The sequence below is a fragment of the Callorhinus ursinus genome, unplaced genomic scaffold (genome assembly GCF_003265705.2).
Source record: "Callorhinus ursinus isolate GAN/ISIS: 27379988/994484 unplaced genomic scaffold, GSC_fseal_2.0 scaffold4, whole genome shotgun sequence".
NCBI lineage: Eukaryota > Metazoa > Chordata > Mammalia > Carnivora > Otariidae > Callorhinus > Callorhinus ursinus.
This window is the reverse complement of record NW_027397066.1, coordinates 97,920,564-97,939,512: the sequence shown is the minus strand read 5'-3', so window position 1 is coordinate 97,939,512 and position 18,949 is coordinate 97,920,564. Positions and strand designations below refer to the sequence as shown.

The window sequence follows — 18,949 nt, the reverse complement described above, 5'->3', positions numbered from 1 at the left end:
ATTATAGTTTTAAATATATTTTTCGGGCGCCTGGGTGGCTCAGTTGGTTAAGCGACTGCCTTCGGCTCAGGTCATGATCCTGGAGTCCCGGGATCGAGTCCCACATCGGGCTCCCTGCTCAGCAGGGAGTCTGCTTCTCCCTCTGACCCTCTTCCCTCTCGTGCTCTCTCTCTCTCATTCTCTCTCTCTCTCAAATAAATAAATAAAATCTTTAAAAAAAATAAATATATTTTTCAATGTGGGTTAATTTTTGTATATACAGCTATCTTGTTTGAATTTTGTTTTACTTTCATTGTAATCCATTCAAATGTGTTATTCCCAGTTTAAGATACTCATTCTTTTTGCATCCATGCTTATGATTTTTCTTTAATTAGAGGAACACAATGTAGATTTAGCTTTTTTTAGGGATTTGGGTAGGAGGGTATAGAGGGTATAGTGGATGGATGCTATGTCAAATTGAGAAACACAGAGACAAAAAGTATTTAATAAAATATGGGCATATAGGGATTATCTGCTGTTTGTATGGGATGTATAATAGTTTGATGAAGGAAGTATAATTTTGCTATGCTGTCAGGGTTTTGCTCCATATGCATTCCAAGCAAGTGTGGTAAGAGCATGAATCTCATGACTCTTTTGGCTTAATAGGTGAAGCAAGCACTGACTTTATTATCAGGTATGTTAAAGGGAGGCCAAGTGTCCCACAGACATCAATTGTTAATGACTCAATGCCTAGCATCTGTTTATTGAATAAGAGCATAAGCAAAGACTCAGAACAATTTGTAACTAGAAATAAGAACACTGGAGTAGGAAGGTGATATCTTTTTTCAGAGCCATACAAGGTAATATGGCTCCCACAAGAACAATCATATCTAATCCAGAACTATCCCATTTGTCACACTAGTTAGGTATTTTTGTATCTTCTTAAGATAGGTGGAACTGGAAATTCACGTTACAATGGACAGTATACTCTTACTAGTTCCTTTTGTATAACTACATCTGTCATAGATTTATAGGCTTCTCTTCTTTGAGGGCAGTGTAGTCATTGTCAATGAATTTTTTTGTCATCTTCCTAAGTTTCAGTTTTTAATATCCTTCTACATAGTATCTTATAGGTATGTAAAGTAAGTAGACTCATTTTTGAAGGGTATACGAAGGTACTTGTAGCACCGTGAATTGATCAGGAATATTTGTGTCTGGGTATATTATACGTTTGTGTAGAAATTTTGTGCTTGTGTGTCTGTAGATAACAGTGACTCCAGGATAATTCCAGTGGCTCTCTCCTCTGGTATATCTGTAAAGTCACTCTCATTACCCTCCTGAATCACTCAAAAAACACTTCAGGATCTGTTACTTGGCCTGATGGGCTCCAAAACCTGATTCAGTACAGAGAGCTCCCATTTCTTAGTGGCAAAATGAAATTAGCAAAGACCATTAAATTAACAAATAAGAACAGAGAGCCATTTATTAGTTTAAAATGGGAAATTGTAAATTATGGAGGAACTGAAATACTAGAATATATACAATTAGAGGGGATCTTCTCCTGGTAGGCAGGTTACATGGGAAGTATTCACCAATTGAAAGATCTATAAAATTGCACTGCAAATTACTGTTCTGGTGGGTATAAGTTCTTATGATCAACATATTCTTTTCCTATAGGAAAGTGAACTATAATCAAGAAATCACGGGGTGAGTTTAGAAACAGACGCACACAAAAAAGAAAAGAATTCTTAATTTCTTCGTGGTCCTAGGGTCAGATAGCCTGGTGGGCCCACCTCCCAACTGTACCTAAACTTCAAAGTCAATATATTAACCAAAATCTCTGTATCCAACCCACATCAGAGGGGTCTAGGCCTGTGATATTGGAAATATCATATGGAGAAGGCTGAGGTTTTCTCTCTTTTAGACAGTGCTAATATATTTTTATCTGCATTAAATTTATTTGATTGGCATTTTTTTCTTTAGTAATAAAAAATACTTTGGTAACAGTAGAACATTTCAAACTAGAGTGTTATTCTAGTTAGCTTTGCTGTCATCTATTCTAATTGAACTCTGAGAGGTACTCTGTTGCAGCTACCTCTCACCCCAATACTGGTAAAACTTACTGTAGCACCTTGATATTATGTTGACATATGGGCAGGAAACTTTTAAAATACATTACTTGAAGTCCTGTTTATATTTACATTTTCAACTCAAGTGTATTTGAATATATTTAAGAGATATAGGTATGTTTCCAATACACATATACCTTTTTGTATGTTGGAAAACTCATTCAGCATTCTCAGAAAATGGCACTTCTAATCAAGGACTGGGGTATTACTTAAGCTTATAATGGCTACCATTCAAATTCACTGTAATTAAATTTCATATCTTTCCTGCAGCTAATATCTACTTTGATTCCATCAAGGTTTTTCTCATTCTCATTCTGACCTAAAAAAGAGAGCCATCTGCCAAATTAGTAGCATGCCTCACTGCACCTGGACCTCTCTTAATTTTAACACAAGCTTTACCCAAACATGTAATTTTGGGATGGAGAATTCATGGGAAACAGGTCACTCCTCCTCACTCTTCTCCCAAGGCAGCATCACAAACTAATGATAGCAGTTTTCCCTTGGGTGAGACTTGGGCTGAGTCTTAGAAGTGGACTTCTCAACCAGAAATCTCCAGGTGACTACAGTTGCTTTTTGTCATGGCAGATGAAATTAATTTGGATTCCTTCCCTATCTTATGATATCTGACAAGGATCTGTCAATTTTGAATTTCAGCATTTACCTGAAAGTAATTGTCTACTGAAAGTTTTCTGAATCAGGAAAGCACAAGTTTTCTGGAAAAGTTTTTTTCTCCCCTTTATTCCCTGTGGATCTTCTCATCAAGACAAACAAAATTGCCAAATACTAACTGTAAAGGCCTGAAAAGTAGCAAGATTTGCTAAACATTTAAAGCATTTGCTCAGCTAATTTAGCTCAAATTTGTATCCATGACTCATAGAAGCTTTACTACAAGATTTGTATTTAATTAAGAAAATAATCCGGGGGGGGTGCCTGGGTGGCTTAGTTGGTTAAGCATCTGCCTTCGGCTCAGGTCATGATCCCAGGGTCCCGGGATGGAGCCCCTCATTGGGCTCCCTTCTCAGCGGGGAGTCTGCTTCTCCCTCTCCCTCTGCCCCTCCCCCCTGCTTGTGTGCGTGCACACTCTGTCAAATAAAATAGAATAATTATTAAAAAAGAAAATAATTTGGTTTTGAAATAGTGAAAAACATTTCTTATAAATCTATTGTATATGAATGATCTAATATTGAATTTCTTCCATGTTAAATGAAACTAATATCTAGGAAGTTCTGAAATTATAATACCACTTAGGAATTTCTTAAGCACCAAAGCAACTACTGGTTAAAAGAATCAAATAGGGGGCACCTTGGTGGCTCAGTCAGTTAAGTGGCCGACTCTTGATTTTGGCTCAGGTCATGATGTCAGGGTTGTGAGATCAAGCCTCGAGTTGGGCTCTGTGCTGGGCGTGGAGTCTGCTTAAGATTCTCTCCCTCTCTCCCTTTGCCCCCCCAGCCCCCCGGCCCCGGCTCACACACACTCTCTCTCTAAGAAAAAAAAAAGAATCAAATAGATGATTATCTGTTCATAGTCCTATTGCTCTACAATGAAAGGAAATATAAAACATCAGAATTTTATACTTTGCAGACTAAAGGGTCTTAAAATTATTGGTGAAAATGTTAACATATTAAGAATATTTTAACTTAGTCTTTAGTTCATAGTCAAGTATTGGTTTAACTCTTTTACCTGTGTATTACTGGCTGAATTGACAAAAGAGAGAGAGAGAAGAAGAAAGCCATAAGAGATGATTCCAAAGATGCTTCCATTTGTAAAGAATAGGTATGTTAGAAAAATCAGATTATTTCTGATGTATAAATCAGAATTATTTATATTTTTGGGGTATGAAGACTGATAAACTTCCAAAAGGCAAAATGGCATACTACCTGAAATCATCTCAATTTTTCGATACACATGCTGATTTTTCCCAAAGATGAGTTACCCTAACTTCTAATATCATTTTGTAGAAGTCGAGAAATAAATATAGTCATTAAATACAAGAAGATGAAAAATACCTGTAATTTTATTTGTAAGACCTGTAAAATTAGGATCCAGAGTGGGGCTTTTCAAATTTATTCTCTTTATTTCTATCTTCTTCAACTTTCATGCTAATAGACTTTTTTTCATATTTGGAAAATTACAACTTTTTCATCTTGAATATTGCTAATGCCAGGGGCAAACCCATACATCTGATAAATAAACCTAATTTTATTTTTTATGTTAGTGATATTCAGAAGGGAAATAAAAATCCCTTCTTTTCCTTATACACCTTACTTCAATTAGTTCGTCTTTGTCTACACAACTTTATAATACTCGCCTCAGGCAGATATCTGCGCAAAAGGTTCATTGTGGAGCTGGCACACAAGTATTAAGAAGTGATGGAAGAAGAGCAGAAGCCAATTAAACAGGCTGATCTGCCCAGCCTGAGACCTAGCAAGACAAGATCTCACATAAATGTATCCAAAATGACAATATTTGCTTATCTAATTCCTCTTCCATTTTGCTTATACCTTTACTTTAAATAGGAAGGGGAAAAAAAGAATAATAGTGTCAGTGGTCACCTAAATGAGAAAACTAGTCCACAGTGGGAATAGGAGAGTTTTACAGGTGAAAAATCTTGTTCTCTGGAAAAATGTCTATTCGTGTCTTCTGCCCATTTTTAATTGGATTATTCATTTTTTGGGTGTTGAATTTTATAAATTCTTTATATAAAGAAGACATAAAGATGGCTAACAGACACATGAAGAGATGCTCATCATCACTTATCAGGGAAAATACAAAACAAAACCATATGAACTATCACCTCACACCTGTCAGAATGGCTACAATCAACAAAACAAGAAACAACAGGTGTTGGTGAGGATGTGGAGAATGGAGAACCCACTTGCACTGTTGATGGGATGCAAACAGAGTGGGTACAGCCACTCTGGAAAACAGTATGGAGATTCCTTAAAAAATTAAAAATAGAACTACCCTATGATCCAGCAATTATACTACTAGGTATTTGCCCAAAGAATATAAAAATACTAATTCAAAGGGATACATGCACCACAATGTTTATGGTAGCATTATCTACAATAGCCAAATTATGGAAAGAGCCCAAATGTCCATTGACTGATGAATGGATAAAGAAGAGGTGGTAGACAATAGCCAAACTGTGGAAAGAGCCAAGATGTCCATCGACAGATGAATGGATAAAGAAGATATGGTATATATATATATATATATATATATATATATATATATATATATCTCCAATGGAATATTATGCAGCCATCAAAAGGAATGAAATCTTGCCATTTGCAATGACATGGATGGAACTGGAGGGTATTATGCTGAGTGAAATAAGTCAATCAGAGAAAGACATGTATCATATGTTCTCACTGATATGAGGAATTCTTAATCTCGGGAAACAAACTGAGGGTTGCTGGAGTGGTGGGGGGTGGGAGGGATGGGGTGGCTGGGTGATAGACATTGGGGAGGGTATGTGCTATGGTGAGCGCTGTGAATTGTGTAAGACTGTTGAATCACAGACCTGTACCTCTGAAACAAATAATACATTAGATGTTAAAAAAAAAAAAGAAGATAGTAGGAAGGGTAAAATGAAGGGGGGGGAATCGGAGGGGGAGACAAACCATGAGAGATTATGGACTCTGAGAAACAGACTGAGGGTTCTAGGGGGGAGGGAGTGTGGGGATGGGTTAGCTTGGTGATGGGTATTAAAGAGGGCACGTATTGAATGGAGCACTGGGTGTTATATGCAAACAATGAGTCATGGAACACTACATCCAAAACTAATGATGTAATGTATGGTGATTAACATAACATAATAAAATTAAAAAAAAAGGAAAGGTGGTAGATATATATAATGGAATACTACTCAGCCATAAAAAGAATGAAGTCTTGCCATTTGCAATGATGTAGATGGAGCTAAAGAGTATTATACTAAGTGAAATAAGTCAGTCAGAGAAAGACAAATACCATATGATTTCACTCATATGTGGAATTTAAGAAACAAAACAGATGAACAAAGGAAAAAAAAAGAGAGAGCGGCAACCCAAGAAACAGACTCTTAACTATAGAGAAAAAAACTGATGGTTACCAGAGGGGAGGTGGGCATCGTTGATGAGCATCAGGTGTTGAGGGGAAGTGCTGAATCACTATATTGTACATCTGAAACTAATAGTATGCTCTATGTTAACTGGAATTCAAATAAAAACTTCAAAAAGATCTTGTTCTCCATAAAAGCAAGAAATCTCTGAATTCTGAACACTTTTCAATGCAAAGGAGGTTCTGGAGTACTTTCTTGGCTTTCCATAAGTTCCTCATGTCACTGCTCCTTGTAGAATGAGTTTGCCCTCATCTCCAGATGTGGTTCCATTGAATTTTTTCTGTTTTGGAGCTAAAACTTCATATTGAATTGGCTGACACCACCCAAACTCTGGCCTTTTTGTCAGGGTAATTTTCAGCCACCCTGTCATTTTTCATCATTTTTTTCTTTTGGAGAATAACTCAAAGTACTTACTGGATTGAGAACCACAGTGAAGAAAAGTTCACCTCCTTGGATACTCTTGTCCAGCTCTTTAGGACCTCCTGGATATTCTTTGTAGAAAATTGTGTGAGTGAAAAGCCCACAGGTTTGTCTTGGAAGAACCTGAAGGAAGAATAAACAAGTAAGGAAAAAGTTCTTTCAACCATTAATTTGTTGAAACTTGGGTTTTTTTTTTCCCATGGAAGCTGATGCATAAGCTGGTGTCATTATTCAACTCTTAACTAAGACCCAGAAAATCCTTCACACTCTGGGAAAGCAAGAATGACATCAGTAAAGAAAGAATACTGAAGAAAGTTGAAGAAATATTTTAAAACTAAGATAGACTTTGAATTATTTTAGCCACTTATCTATTTTAAATCTCCAAATCAGTACTGCTGCTATGAAGCCTAGTATGTTCCAGCATCTTAAGAAATAAAAAAAAGTGAAAATGAGACTTTAAAAATATTGGAATTGTCTACCCTGTAATCTAGTAGGCAAAAATTTTAAGGATAATACTTTCTGCCAAATTCTACACATGCACTAGAAAATGAAGTCAATTATTGACTTAATGTGATTCTTAAGAAATGACGGTATTATGCTGAGTGAAATAAGTCAATCAGAGAAACACAATTATCATATGGTTTCACTCATATGTGGAATATAAGAAACAGAGGACTGCGGGGGAAGGGAGGGAAAACAGAATGGGAAGTCATCTGAGAGGGAGAGAAACCACGAGAGACTCTTAACCACAGGAAACAAACTGAGGGTTGTTGGAGGGGAGGTGGATGGGGGCATGGCGGGATGGGGTAACTAGGTGATGGGCATTAAGAAGGGCATGGGATGTGATGAGCACGGGGTGTTATATGCAACTGATAAATTAGCTCTACATCTGAGACTAATGATGTACTATAAATTGGCTAAATGAGGGGCACGTGGGTTCCTCAGATGGTTAAGCGTCTGCCTTCGGCTTGGGTCATGGTCCCAGGTCCCAGGGAGTCTGCTTCTCCCTCTTCCTCTCCCTCTCCCCCTGCTTGTCCTCACTCTGTCTCTCTCTCTCTCAAATGAATAAATAAAATATTAAAAAAAATAAATTGGCTAATTGAATTTAAATTAAAAAAAAGAATGAGATTTTAAATTCGAACAAATATTTGAGACACAAACCATAGTGTCTTCTCCAGTATGGAAGGACTACTGCCCCAAATTTTAAGTCTGAAGCCTGCCAGTTCCAAAAGTTAAAAAGAGATTATGGCTTTTGATTATTAATTTTTATAAACTGTCATAAACAAAATGATAAAACATCATTTAGGAAAAAAACTTATTTTCATCCTTTGTATATGAAAGCCATTATTTGTTTCACTTATACACATTCATGATAAGGGTATGTTTTTCAAATTCTTACAGGTAAAATAACAGTGCAATTATAAAAGAAAGTGTGAATTAGTGCTGTGCAGGATGGTATAATCTTTAGCTAAATCTTATATGACTTCATAATGACCTGTGTTTCTCACTGTATACTTAAAGTAGTAGACAATTAATGAATATACTTTGGAGAGCTACAAGCTTACAGAATCTTAAATATACAAGTCTTCTGCTTATTGTCCTCAGTAAATTGATCTTCATTTTTTTCTGTCTTTATTCTTAGAGCACATTTGGCTCAGTAAGTGCTTTCAAAATGCAAATATACTAGTTCTTTTTCTTTAGTTTTTGTATCATAATAAATTTCAATCTAGTTTCTTACAAAAAGCACAATTCTTAGCTCAATCAGTATATCATACATTGCTGTGTAAATTGAAACTTTATATATCCTATTTGTTTTTGTAAATTGGTCAAATATCCTTGGGAGCTATTCTATCTTGGTGAAATAGTTAAAAGAACTTCAATTTATTGCCAAGTATTAGCTCTGGTGATGTTTATGTTTAAAAGTACTACACATTCTGCAAAATCAATGGCAAACAAGAACCCAGTGCAAAGATATTCTAACTGAATTAAACATATTCCCTAACAATTCATGAAAATATCACTTTCCTGGAAATCAAAGCTTTATACAGCATTTACTCATTTTTTTTTAAACAACTACATAAGTCCATGTGGGAGAACACAAAGATATATTCTTTCTACTCTTGAAGAATTTAAGGTATATCAGAATAAAGAGAAATGCCCCAAAGCTAAATAATGAAATGCCCACGTGATCAAATGCTAGGTTAGTTTTACATTTTAAAAGTGCATAATTCTGAATCACTTTTGGGATTCAGTTTGAATATCTTGCTTGAAAAACTATGGAAACATAAAGAGCTGTCTTTGAGACTTAATTGCCCTGCTGATCCTATGCAAAATGGAGAGAGAAAAGAAATTTGAGTTTTGTCTATTTCTCAAATTATTTGAGTTTGAACACTGAGAAGAGGAAGTGCAAGGGCTTTACCCTGCAACTCTGGGAAGGATTGCACTGCTGAGAGGATTAAGTTACCATGAGCCCTAGGATGATCAACGGGCCGCCACGGGAGCCTGAGGGGATACTTAGAATGTGACAGGATCATATTCCATTGTCTTGCTCACTGCGCTCAATGCTACAGACACTGAACATGTTCCTTGAAATAGCTCTCGTGTTAGAGAAGGAATGAGAGAGGGTTTGTTTGTTTGTTTGTTTGTTTTGGTACTTTGCTATGGACTGCCCTGTAGAATTGGTTCTGGGAGTGTAACACTATCAAATTCAAACTTTGAGACATTGAGGAGACTATGGAAACCTTGCTGACAGTAACTGGGAGACGGTTAAGAAAGCCTAACCAACAAAAATCTTGACTAATCGGACCTGAAGCCAATATCCTGTACCTAAGACCTAAACCTGGAGCCGCTGTCAACAAATGCTTCTAGAAGCCACCAGTAAAGACCACCTAGGAGGCTGGCAGCATGACTAATGGGAATCTTTATCAAGGGACACCGCCATTAGAAACAGAAAGTAGATAATCAGGATCTGTAGTCTAATTGCTTAGAGGGCTCTGGCTTTCTCCGGAAAGTCACATTTAGCAACCAGGGGTTAGGTCAGAGAGTCCTGGTTTTTCCTTAATTTCTTACTGAATGAACACCGAATTTGTGTAGCAGACAAAGCACTAGGACTGGAAACCCAGAGACTCTAGTTAGGGCACAAACACCTTGAAATATAGTAGGCTTTTATATTCTTAGTGGAGTTATAAAATAATCTGTTACGGGAATTCACAGGACAGTGGGCCTGAGTTAGCCGCTCAGCTGTTATACACCAAGGTGCTTTACATTAAATTATAGGATATGGGCTTGATATTGAGGAATAAAGGGAAGAAGAGTAGGTAGAGAGTGGTCAGAAAGTCTTTCAAGGTAGAAAAAATGACAAAGACATGGACACAGCAATGCTGTTTTAGAACTTTTGGGCTGGAGTGAGTCTGTATTAGCTATAGGAAAACAGAAGATAGAAAGGTAGATTTAATCTAAACTGTTTTCAGATACCTGAAGAGCAAGTTAAGGGGTGTGGAGATAATTGGAAGTATCAAGGTTAGGAAGGCCCAGATGAAGGCAGTGTTTTAAAAAGAATGAAAGGTTGGCACTGTTCTGTGGGATAGGCTGTAGTGTGGGCGGTAAATGGAAGCTATAAACAAAGTAGGAACCAGCAGCACAGTTTACACATGAAGTCAAGGCAGTGAATTAGGCTGTGGGAAACTAAGGGAAATAAAAATGTATTGTAAAGGAGTTACTGATGGAATGTAGAGACTGGAAGTTGGAGGGCAGTGGCCAGCATGATGTTGGAATTGCAGAACTGAATTAGGAATAGCAGGATCAAAGATAGCTGGCTTGAAGAGAAGTAATGAGTTTCCTTTAGGGCCTTTGGAATTTGATTTGTGAATATTAAAAAAAAAAAGTTTCCTTCGTCTCATAAAACAAAATGTGGATGTGATTTTTTATTTTCATTCTCTTCCTCGGAGGGCATATTGGCTCTTGTGGTCTTAATTTGCACCTCTAGTTGGATGACTCCAAGCCATGTTCTCTCTCTTTTACTGCATAATCAACTGCCTGCTGAGCACTTCCCACTTGGACATTCTCATCCAAGAGCCCACAAAGCAAATATAGAGGGTTTCCATGGATTGCTACAAAACTGGAGCCATAGGGACACTTCCATCAAAACAGGAAATCTGTGAGAGCCTTTATTACCTGTAAGATTTGTGCATTTATAATACAGGTAAACTATGTTTTCAGGAGAAACGAAAAATGAACATATCCCATGGGACACAGCCAAGCAAATTTTCTGGCAGTACAGCCAGAAACAGAAACAAAAGAGGACAACATTTAATAAAGTCCTTAGAGACTTACGCTCACTATTCTACTAAGACAGCATATGATTTAGAAATGGCAGGAAAGTATTGAATACTCTTGAATTATAACCCAGGTCTCCTAAACTCTCTCTGGTCAAAAGGCTGGCAGCTTGAGGCATAGCGAGTTTATTTTCAGTAAAGAAGAAGGGCAGACTGGGCTGAAATAGAGCCATTATGTCCCCATCTAGCATTTACAACAGTTTTTATTGAGGAAAAAGTCAAGATGCAAGTTGATCCAAATTAAATGTCATTATCCATTCTGTAATTTTTGCAGACATTAGAAAACTGTGAAAAGAAGTCAGTTATGCCTAATTCTAGAGAGTAGGCATCTGGTCAAACGTAGTCTGACAGAGAGTTCCAGTGCCTCACCACACAGTGTTCTGTGTGGTATTTCTTCCCAGGATGAGTCTAAATCAGGAAGCCACTTCCTAACTTCATCAGCACTCTTTGGATTTTCTAGTTTGGGAAAAAAGTAGGATTTAGTTCCTTTGGGAGGTCACACAAAGTATTAGGTAATAACATATCTTGACGGTATGCATGTGTCACCAGTGTAAAAAATAAAAAAACAAAAACACAAAATAGGGAAGCTTTAGAGAGAATTTGACAAGGGATGTAAATGACTTAATTAACATCATCTGTTACATTCGTACTCTATATTATGATCTGTTAGTGATTATGCAGGACTTCATGTATAGTTTCTTGTTGTAAGTAGTCAAGTTTTTTGTTTGTTTGCTTGGTCTGACATGGTAAAGAGAAGAACAGTTTGACTTGTAAAAGAGCAGCATGGTTAATATAGAGAGAGTTGGTTTTCATTTTACATACTAAGTAACTTTTTGAAGAGATAATGGCTTCTGTAAATTATCTGCAAGTCAGATATATTATTTCCTTAGTATTTTAACATCAGTTCCTGGTTAATAGAAGTAGTGTCAGTAAAAAAAAACAAAATAAAAAAAAATAAAAAAAAGCATTTTATATTCAAAGAATTGTAAAGAAGTGACTTTAATTAAAACATCCTTTGCTTAGATATGATAAATATACTTCCTGCAGCAGGAAGCTTTTCCTATAGTTAAGTGCTCAACATATTGCTCTTCTCTTTTGTTCTTTCTTCAAATGACGAATGTAAATCTGGAAGAATTAGTTGTACCCTATGCATACCGGAGGAAGCTCACCATGATGTTTTTGTGAATGAAGCCCCTCCGATATCTAGCTGGTTTCAGATGTGGATATTCTTCAGTGCTGGTGATTCTAATATTCCAAACCTTCTTCCAGGCCTCATAAAGTTGAACGTGTACAGGGTAGACACCCGAATGGTGAGGGGCCACCGCGTAGCCCATGTCGGTAGGGATGCCGTGCTCCTAAGACCAAGCAAATGTTAATTAGAATGTGGGAACATTTATCTTGATCCTATTTTTACCCCAGGATTCTCAAATGTACTATAAATGAATTTGTTTAAATCCATCATTACTTAATTGTATTGTAAAATTAAGGTGACAAATATTATGACCTCTGGTGTCATGAAGCCTGGTAATCATTCCACCAGTCTTGATGTTAATACATTTGTGTTTAAGAGGGGGTGGAACAGGACTAATGATTTTAATGAATAACTTGAAAGAGTCTGCATTTAGTGCATCTTGTCATAGCCACGCATTCTTCTATCCTCACAATTTTAATAAATTAAATGACAAGCACTTGCAACAAACAACGCTCAGCACTCCCCACAAAAATAAGACCAACATTTATTAGAGGGATAGAACGCATTCCAAGTTCACTAGACCTGCTAACAGGATTTTATTTTGCCTGTTGCCCAGGTTCTACCAAACTTGCCACATTTCTGCTGGTCCCTCAGCATGTGGGCCAGTAATAGACTATGTTCCCTGCCTTGGAGGAAGCACACACCTGCAATGAGAAAATGTGTTAAATCTTACAGAGCAATTTTCTTCGAAGTCGAAGTCCTGGTTATAGTAAAAGTAGAAGGTACTGAAAAAGCCAAATAATCTGGAAATTTAGTTGGTTTGAAGGCAAGATTTTATATGTAAAATGAGTCCGTTAAAAAAATAGTTTTAAAATCACACATACAACACATATGTACATGCCACATATCCTCTATTCAGTTGGCCCTGACCAGGTCAGAAAATTCCAAAAATAAATTTATTGTCATTGTTCTTCTTCATTTGAGTTGGTCCCTTAATACACAGAGGAATCTTTTGGCATAGAAGGAAATTGCATAGGCGTAAAAGATGAAACACGTCTTTTATAAAAAGAATACCCATGGCTTCAGCAGTAGAAGTGTATTTTTTCTCCTGAAAAATAGTTTATTTTTCTGTCTGTATTTTCAATGGCTTTATAGTCTTCAAAAGTTCCACCCAAATAGGCCTCCTTTGAATTAGTCATGGCTTTTCTTCGTGCCAAAGAACAATTTCACATACAGAGAACCATAGTATCAGGCCACTAAATATATTGAATTGTAGAAGTACGCTCCAAATGGATATGGAAAAAGAAGCTAGCTTTGTTTGGTTAGTTTGTATGGTTAGCTTTTTTTTTTTTTTCCCAACTTATATAACAGCAGGAGGTGAAGGAAGTACATGAAGCCTGTGAAAGAAAGAAAATGGGTCGCCAATGGTTTGTTATTCCTTAAGTATCTGTCTGACTCCTTCACTCAGCATAAAAGACCCTCAACATTTGGTCTCAAGCCTGTCTACACAGCCTTATCTCCTACCAGCATTCATCCACCCCACCCCCAATTTCTGATGATTCCCTTCAAGTCTTTGCTGTACGCTGTGTGCGCTGTCCCCCTCAAGTGGAATGCCCCTTGCCCCTTATCTTGTAAATTCTCTTCATCATTTAAGAGTGCGTTCAGTCAGATGTACTGGAATTGCTGAAAAGGGGAGCTGCCGCATTTGTGCGGTGAGAAAGAGAATGAGTGGTATTAGAGTGGGGTGGCCTATGCCTGTGTTTCTGAAGGGTGACAGAGAACGTTTCGTGTTCTTCATTGTATTTGCATCTTTGTAGAAATGGCCATATTAGAATTGCTATTATATCATTTAGAATTTTGCTAAAAACTGAGTTGAAATATCTCACTGCATTTCTTTTACTGGTTTTTTGAAACTCAAACTAAAGCAAATTTTTTCAACTAAAAATAATTCACCAATCCATACTTTGTGTTAGAAAAGGTCAGTGAAGTGCTCATCTAAATTGGTTTAAACATAGGGGTGCAGTGATCATGGACCAGATGAAAAAAAATGAATTTTAATCATTGAAATTTAAAGAACAAAAAATTAACAGTTATAGGTTAACAGTTTCTTAAGAAGCAAGGATGAAATTCACAATGATAGGAACTGTATTATTAAATCAAATATCTCCAGATCTGTAAGAAATTATGCTGAACTCAAGGTGGTTTTCAATGCCCATAAGTGGTTGGCTCTGTGTGCAGGAGGCCCATGTAAGAAAAGGATGGTCCTGCACAGCAGGGACACTTTCCTTCTTTTGGAATATTCCCAAATATTTGGGGACCAATGTATGCGCAATTTTGTTTTTATTTCCAGCTTTTGACACTGAAGAAATACTGAGGCTTCTTCATCTCCTCTTTTGTGTGCTGGTGCTGTGTCACAGTGGTAGGAAACTCCACTTCTGGAGTCAGATATATCTGGCCATTTCACTCTCCCGTTTTCTACCTGTGTGGCCTTTGGCAAATTATTTATTTTTTTATTTTTAAGATTTTATTTATTTGACAGAGAGAGACACAGCGATCGATTTATTTATTTATTTATTTATTTATTTATTTATTTTTAAAGATTTTATTTATTTATTTGACCCGAGAGAGACAGCGAGAGAGGGAACACAAGCAGGGGGGGGTGGGAGAGGGAGAAGCAGGCTTCCCGCGGAGCAGGGAGCCCGACGCGGGGCTCGATCCCAGGACCCGGGGATCATGACCTGAGCCGAAGGCAGACGCCTAATGACTGAGCCACCCAGGCACCCCTGGCAAATGATTTATGACCTCTAAGCCTCATGTCCTGTTCTCTAAAATGCTAGTCATAGAGTACTTGTCTTGAAGGGGTTCAGAGTAAATTAAATAATATTACACAGGGAGAGCATTTAGTGCATGATACACATTTAATGTATGTTGTTTATTGTTGTCATTACTGCCCTGCCTCCATTTTTTTTTTTTTTTAATAAGCGATGATCCTACTACTCAACTATAATGTGGATATTATGAAACCACCGGGCCATCTTTTTATCAGTAAAAGAGCTATTAGACCCTCTTTTCTGCTTTCACTGTAGATTTTGGGATTCTCTCATGTGAGGATTCTGTGACGTCTATCTTAAATTCTCTTCCCGTGCCTGCTTCCCTCCTGATCTGTCCAAATAGTCGCAACCAGCGCCATGTGGCTCCAGCCTATAAATCATTGAGAGTTAGTTAGTAGGAAATCTTTTAAAAGAGCTTTAGATAAAGGCAACATAAAATGGCCCCCAAATTTGCATTCAATACCAGAAAGAACATTGGAAATGTTCTTGCACAGAAAAGTTTGGGCCAAGAGGTAGGTAGTGTGTTTGGGAAGGCAGATGATCAGGTTTTAGAGGGTTTAGCCACGATGCTTAATTCTTGACTGATTATGCTTTTCCAAATCTTTTAATTTGAAATTAAGCACGTATTATTTTGTTATCTGGGCCAAAAGTCTAAAATACTAGACATGTTAGTTTAAAAAGTTAATTCTCCTTCTTCATTAATTCTTGAAAGTAGCATCTTAGTTCCAGGAACCCGTAATCCATTTCAAGATTTTCCTAGTGGAGGACATGGACCAAAAAGGCTGGGAATATGGCTATGTTATTATAAAATGTAAGTCAGATACTTAGAACAAAGTGGGATTAATGAGTCTCACAAGTGAACTCTTCATTCCCACCTCTCAACTCTACCAGATATGCTCTTCCTCCAGGGTTCCTCCATGTCATTAAATGACACTATCAGCCATCAGCCAACTCGTGGCTATGTAGGAAAAGTTAGATTTTTGTTCTTGACACCTCTTTCCTCATTCTGTCCTGAATCCAGGCTATTCTCATGGCCTATCAGTGCTATCTCCAGTATGTATCTTAAATCTATCCACTTTTCTCCAGTTCGGTCATCACCATTACCTGGCCTCATCTACCATTTTATTCCATGGCCTTGTAGCACAGGCCCCCAACTCGTCTACCCATTTCCTCTCCTGCTACATCCATCCATTTTCTACATAGCAGCCAAAGTAATATTTAAAAGACAAATATGATCCTATAACTTTCTGTTTAAAATCTATCCTTGATTTCTCCTTGCATTTATGATAAAATACAAAATTCTTAGGATAGTTCCAAGCCTTGCATGATATGACCCTTGCTTCTCTCTCTAGTCTCATTTTACACTGTCCTCCACCCTTCACTGTATTTCAGTCACGTTAATCTTTTCCTGAAATCCACCAAGTGCTTTCCTACCTTAGCATCCTCCTATATATTGTTTCCTCAGACTGGAGTGTCCCTACTCCAACTCTTCCCATGGATAAATGTGATAACTCTTTTTGATAATTTATTTTGTCATATCTACAAAGAAGACTTTACCGACAAGTTCTGATCTAAATTAAGTCTGTACTAAGACTTCTCTTATAGCCTTCATTTCTTTTTCATAGTACACGGCACGATTTGCAAGTGAATATTGTTCTGTATAATTATTTCTTAATGTCTGTCTTCCTCACTAAACAATAGACTCTGCAATTCTGGGTTCTGTTGCATCCACTGCTATAAGCCCAGTATTTTGCCAATAGCAAACACTCAATAAATATTAGTGAGTAAGTTTGTGAACTGATTCTGCCCACCTCCCTCTTATGCTAACTTTCTCACTGATCTCAGTTAAACTCTCAGTTCACCCACAGACATATGGGTAACTCACAGGGAAATTTAATACTTATATAAGTAATATTTGAAAACACTTTTGAGGCTGTAATTAAAAATTATTATTCAGGTGCAAGACAGGCATATTTATTTATTATTATGAACTTATATATTTAAATTATATATAGAATAAAAATGATAAGATTTTCATAAATTATGCATTTAAATACTTCCAGATAGATGTGAAGATAATACATTTTTATCAAGCAAAAAGTGATGCTATATTCTTTAGAAAAATTCCCCAAAAAAACTAAAAGAAAAAAAGAGAAAAAAATTGGTGTTCAGGTATTTGAGCAACACTGAAGAATCATTGTTTATTAGAATCTTTGATAATATTTACTTAAATTCTTGCTAGTATAAGAATGGTTTTTACCTTTTTAAATTTGAGTATAGTTTACACATGATGTTACATCACTTGCAGGTGTACAATTTAGTGATTTGACAAGTTTATACATTATGGTATGTTCACCACAAGTGTAGCTACTATCTGTCCCATTACATCACTATTATAATATCATTGACTCTATTTCTTATGCTCTGCTTTATATTTCTGACTTAATCCTTCCATAACTGCAGGTCTGTATCTCCCACTCTCCATCACCCATTTTGCCCAACCCCCTTTGGCAACCATCAGTTTATTCTCTGTATTTAAAGTTCTGATTCTGCTCTTTGTTTGTTTATTCTCTGTCTTTTTTAAGATTCTATTTATCAGTGGAATCATATGGTATTTGTCTTTCTCAGTCTGACTTATCTTGCTGAGCATAATAGAATAGTACTTTTTAAATTTTTTAAAATATTTTTCTCTGTTTCAATCTTTATAAGTAGAACCTTTTAAATTTCCATTCATGACTTAGACTTGTTGCCTATTTCCGTATTTCTCAGATTAGCAAGTTTAAAAACCAATATAATTAGAAAACCCCAGAATGATAGGTAACCAAATAGACATTCTATACTCTATAGTGGAAAAAAAATCTAAAACTTCATTACAACATAGTTTGGAAAAACTTGTGTTTCTCTGCAGTTCGTTTTGGTTAGAATGTCCCACTTCCTCAGTGTACAGACTTTCATTCTTTGGTTAACTCTACCATAGTACTGAAAATTTACATTTACAATTTACATGGGTTCATGATAAAGTTTCTGTATGTTTACATTTGGTAGTATGTTTTGGAGCTGTTTCTAGAAAAAAAATTGTTTTGCTTTGCTTTTTAAAGTAGCTTCCTTAAAAGCTATTGCTTTTCACATAGAAAAGAATAAATTTTCCCAGATGATAGGAGCATATTTTGAAAAATAAAATTAGAACTTTTTAACCTAAAAGACATATGAGTGCATGCATATACATGTGCACACACACACAATATACATGAAGAAAATGATTTATGAAACTAGGCCCTTAAATTTGAGGAGCATTTTAATGTTTCTAAAGACAATTTGTTTTCCTAAAGTGAAACTAATGGGCCACACAGGAATATGAGCTGATGGGAGCCCATGGGGCCTCTAGTATCTGGAGGAGTCCTGTAGCAGTTGCCGTGACTGGGGGAAAGAAAGAAATGGCAGTGAAGGTAGCCCAACATATGCTGAATTATCATCCCAATGAAGCTGACTTTCTTCTTCACTTAGAACAAAACCAGGCAAGTCAGGATTTATCTTTAGGTTAGGGAATTAAGGTTTGGAACTGAATGCTAACATTGTCAGTATTAAAATATGTTCCTGTGACAAATGATGGTATCTCTGGTATGGTTTGAAATAAAAGATCCTGAGAGAAGTAATTACCTTAGTATAAAAATCCGGTTTTTATTGTTTTTTTCAGTTGTGCAAGTAGTCACTAATGTTCGGATTTAAAATTCTGTGCTTCTTTGATATAATCTGTGTGGCTTTAGAAGTGGTTTTATATTCAGGTGCTAAATATAAATGCACCGTCTTTAATCCATGATCAAATCTTAAGCTAACATGTGTAATTTTCCACCTATAAATTTAAGGAAGTAATAACCTCCTAAAATGTGATTGACACATTTACACAAATTTGGTTAATATTTATAGGTTTTTGGCCAGTAGATTTATTTCTCTTTTTTTTTTTA

At 36.5% G+C, this 18,949-nt stretch overlaps 1 protein-coding gene across 2 annotated transcripts in view; it reads right to left on the bottom strand.

Moving 5' to 3' along the window:
• LOC112826013 (bifunctional heparan sulfate N-deacetylase/N-sulfotransferase 3) overlaps nucleotides 1-18,949 on the bottom strand; it is a 174,819-nt gene that overhangs the window by 78,576 nt on the left and 77,294 nt on the right. For both annotated transcript variants that reach the window (XM_073892178.1, XM_025874091.2), the window contains exons 5-6: nucleotides 12,134-12,319; nucleotides 6,625-6,753 (exon numbers count right to left, since the gene is read on the bottom strand). In XM_073892178.1, the coding sequence (XP_073748279.1) occupies nucleotides 6,625-6,753; nucleotides 12,134-12,319 (315 nt within the window). The remainder of the gene's footprint in view (nucleotides 1-6,624; nucleotides 6,754-12,133; nucleotides 12,320-18,949) is intronic.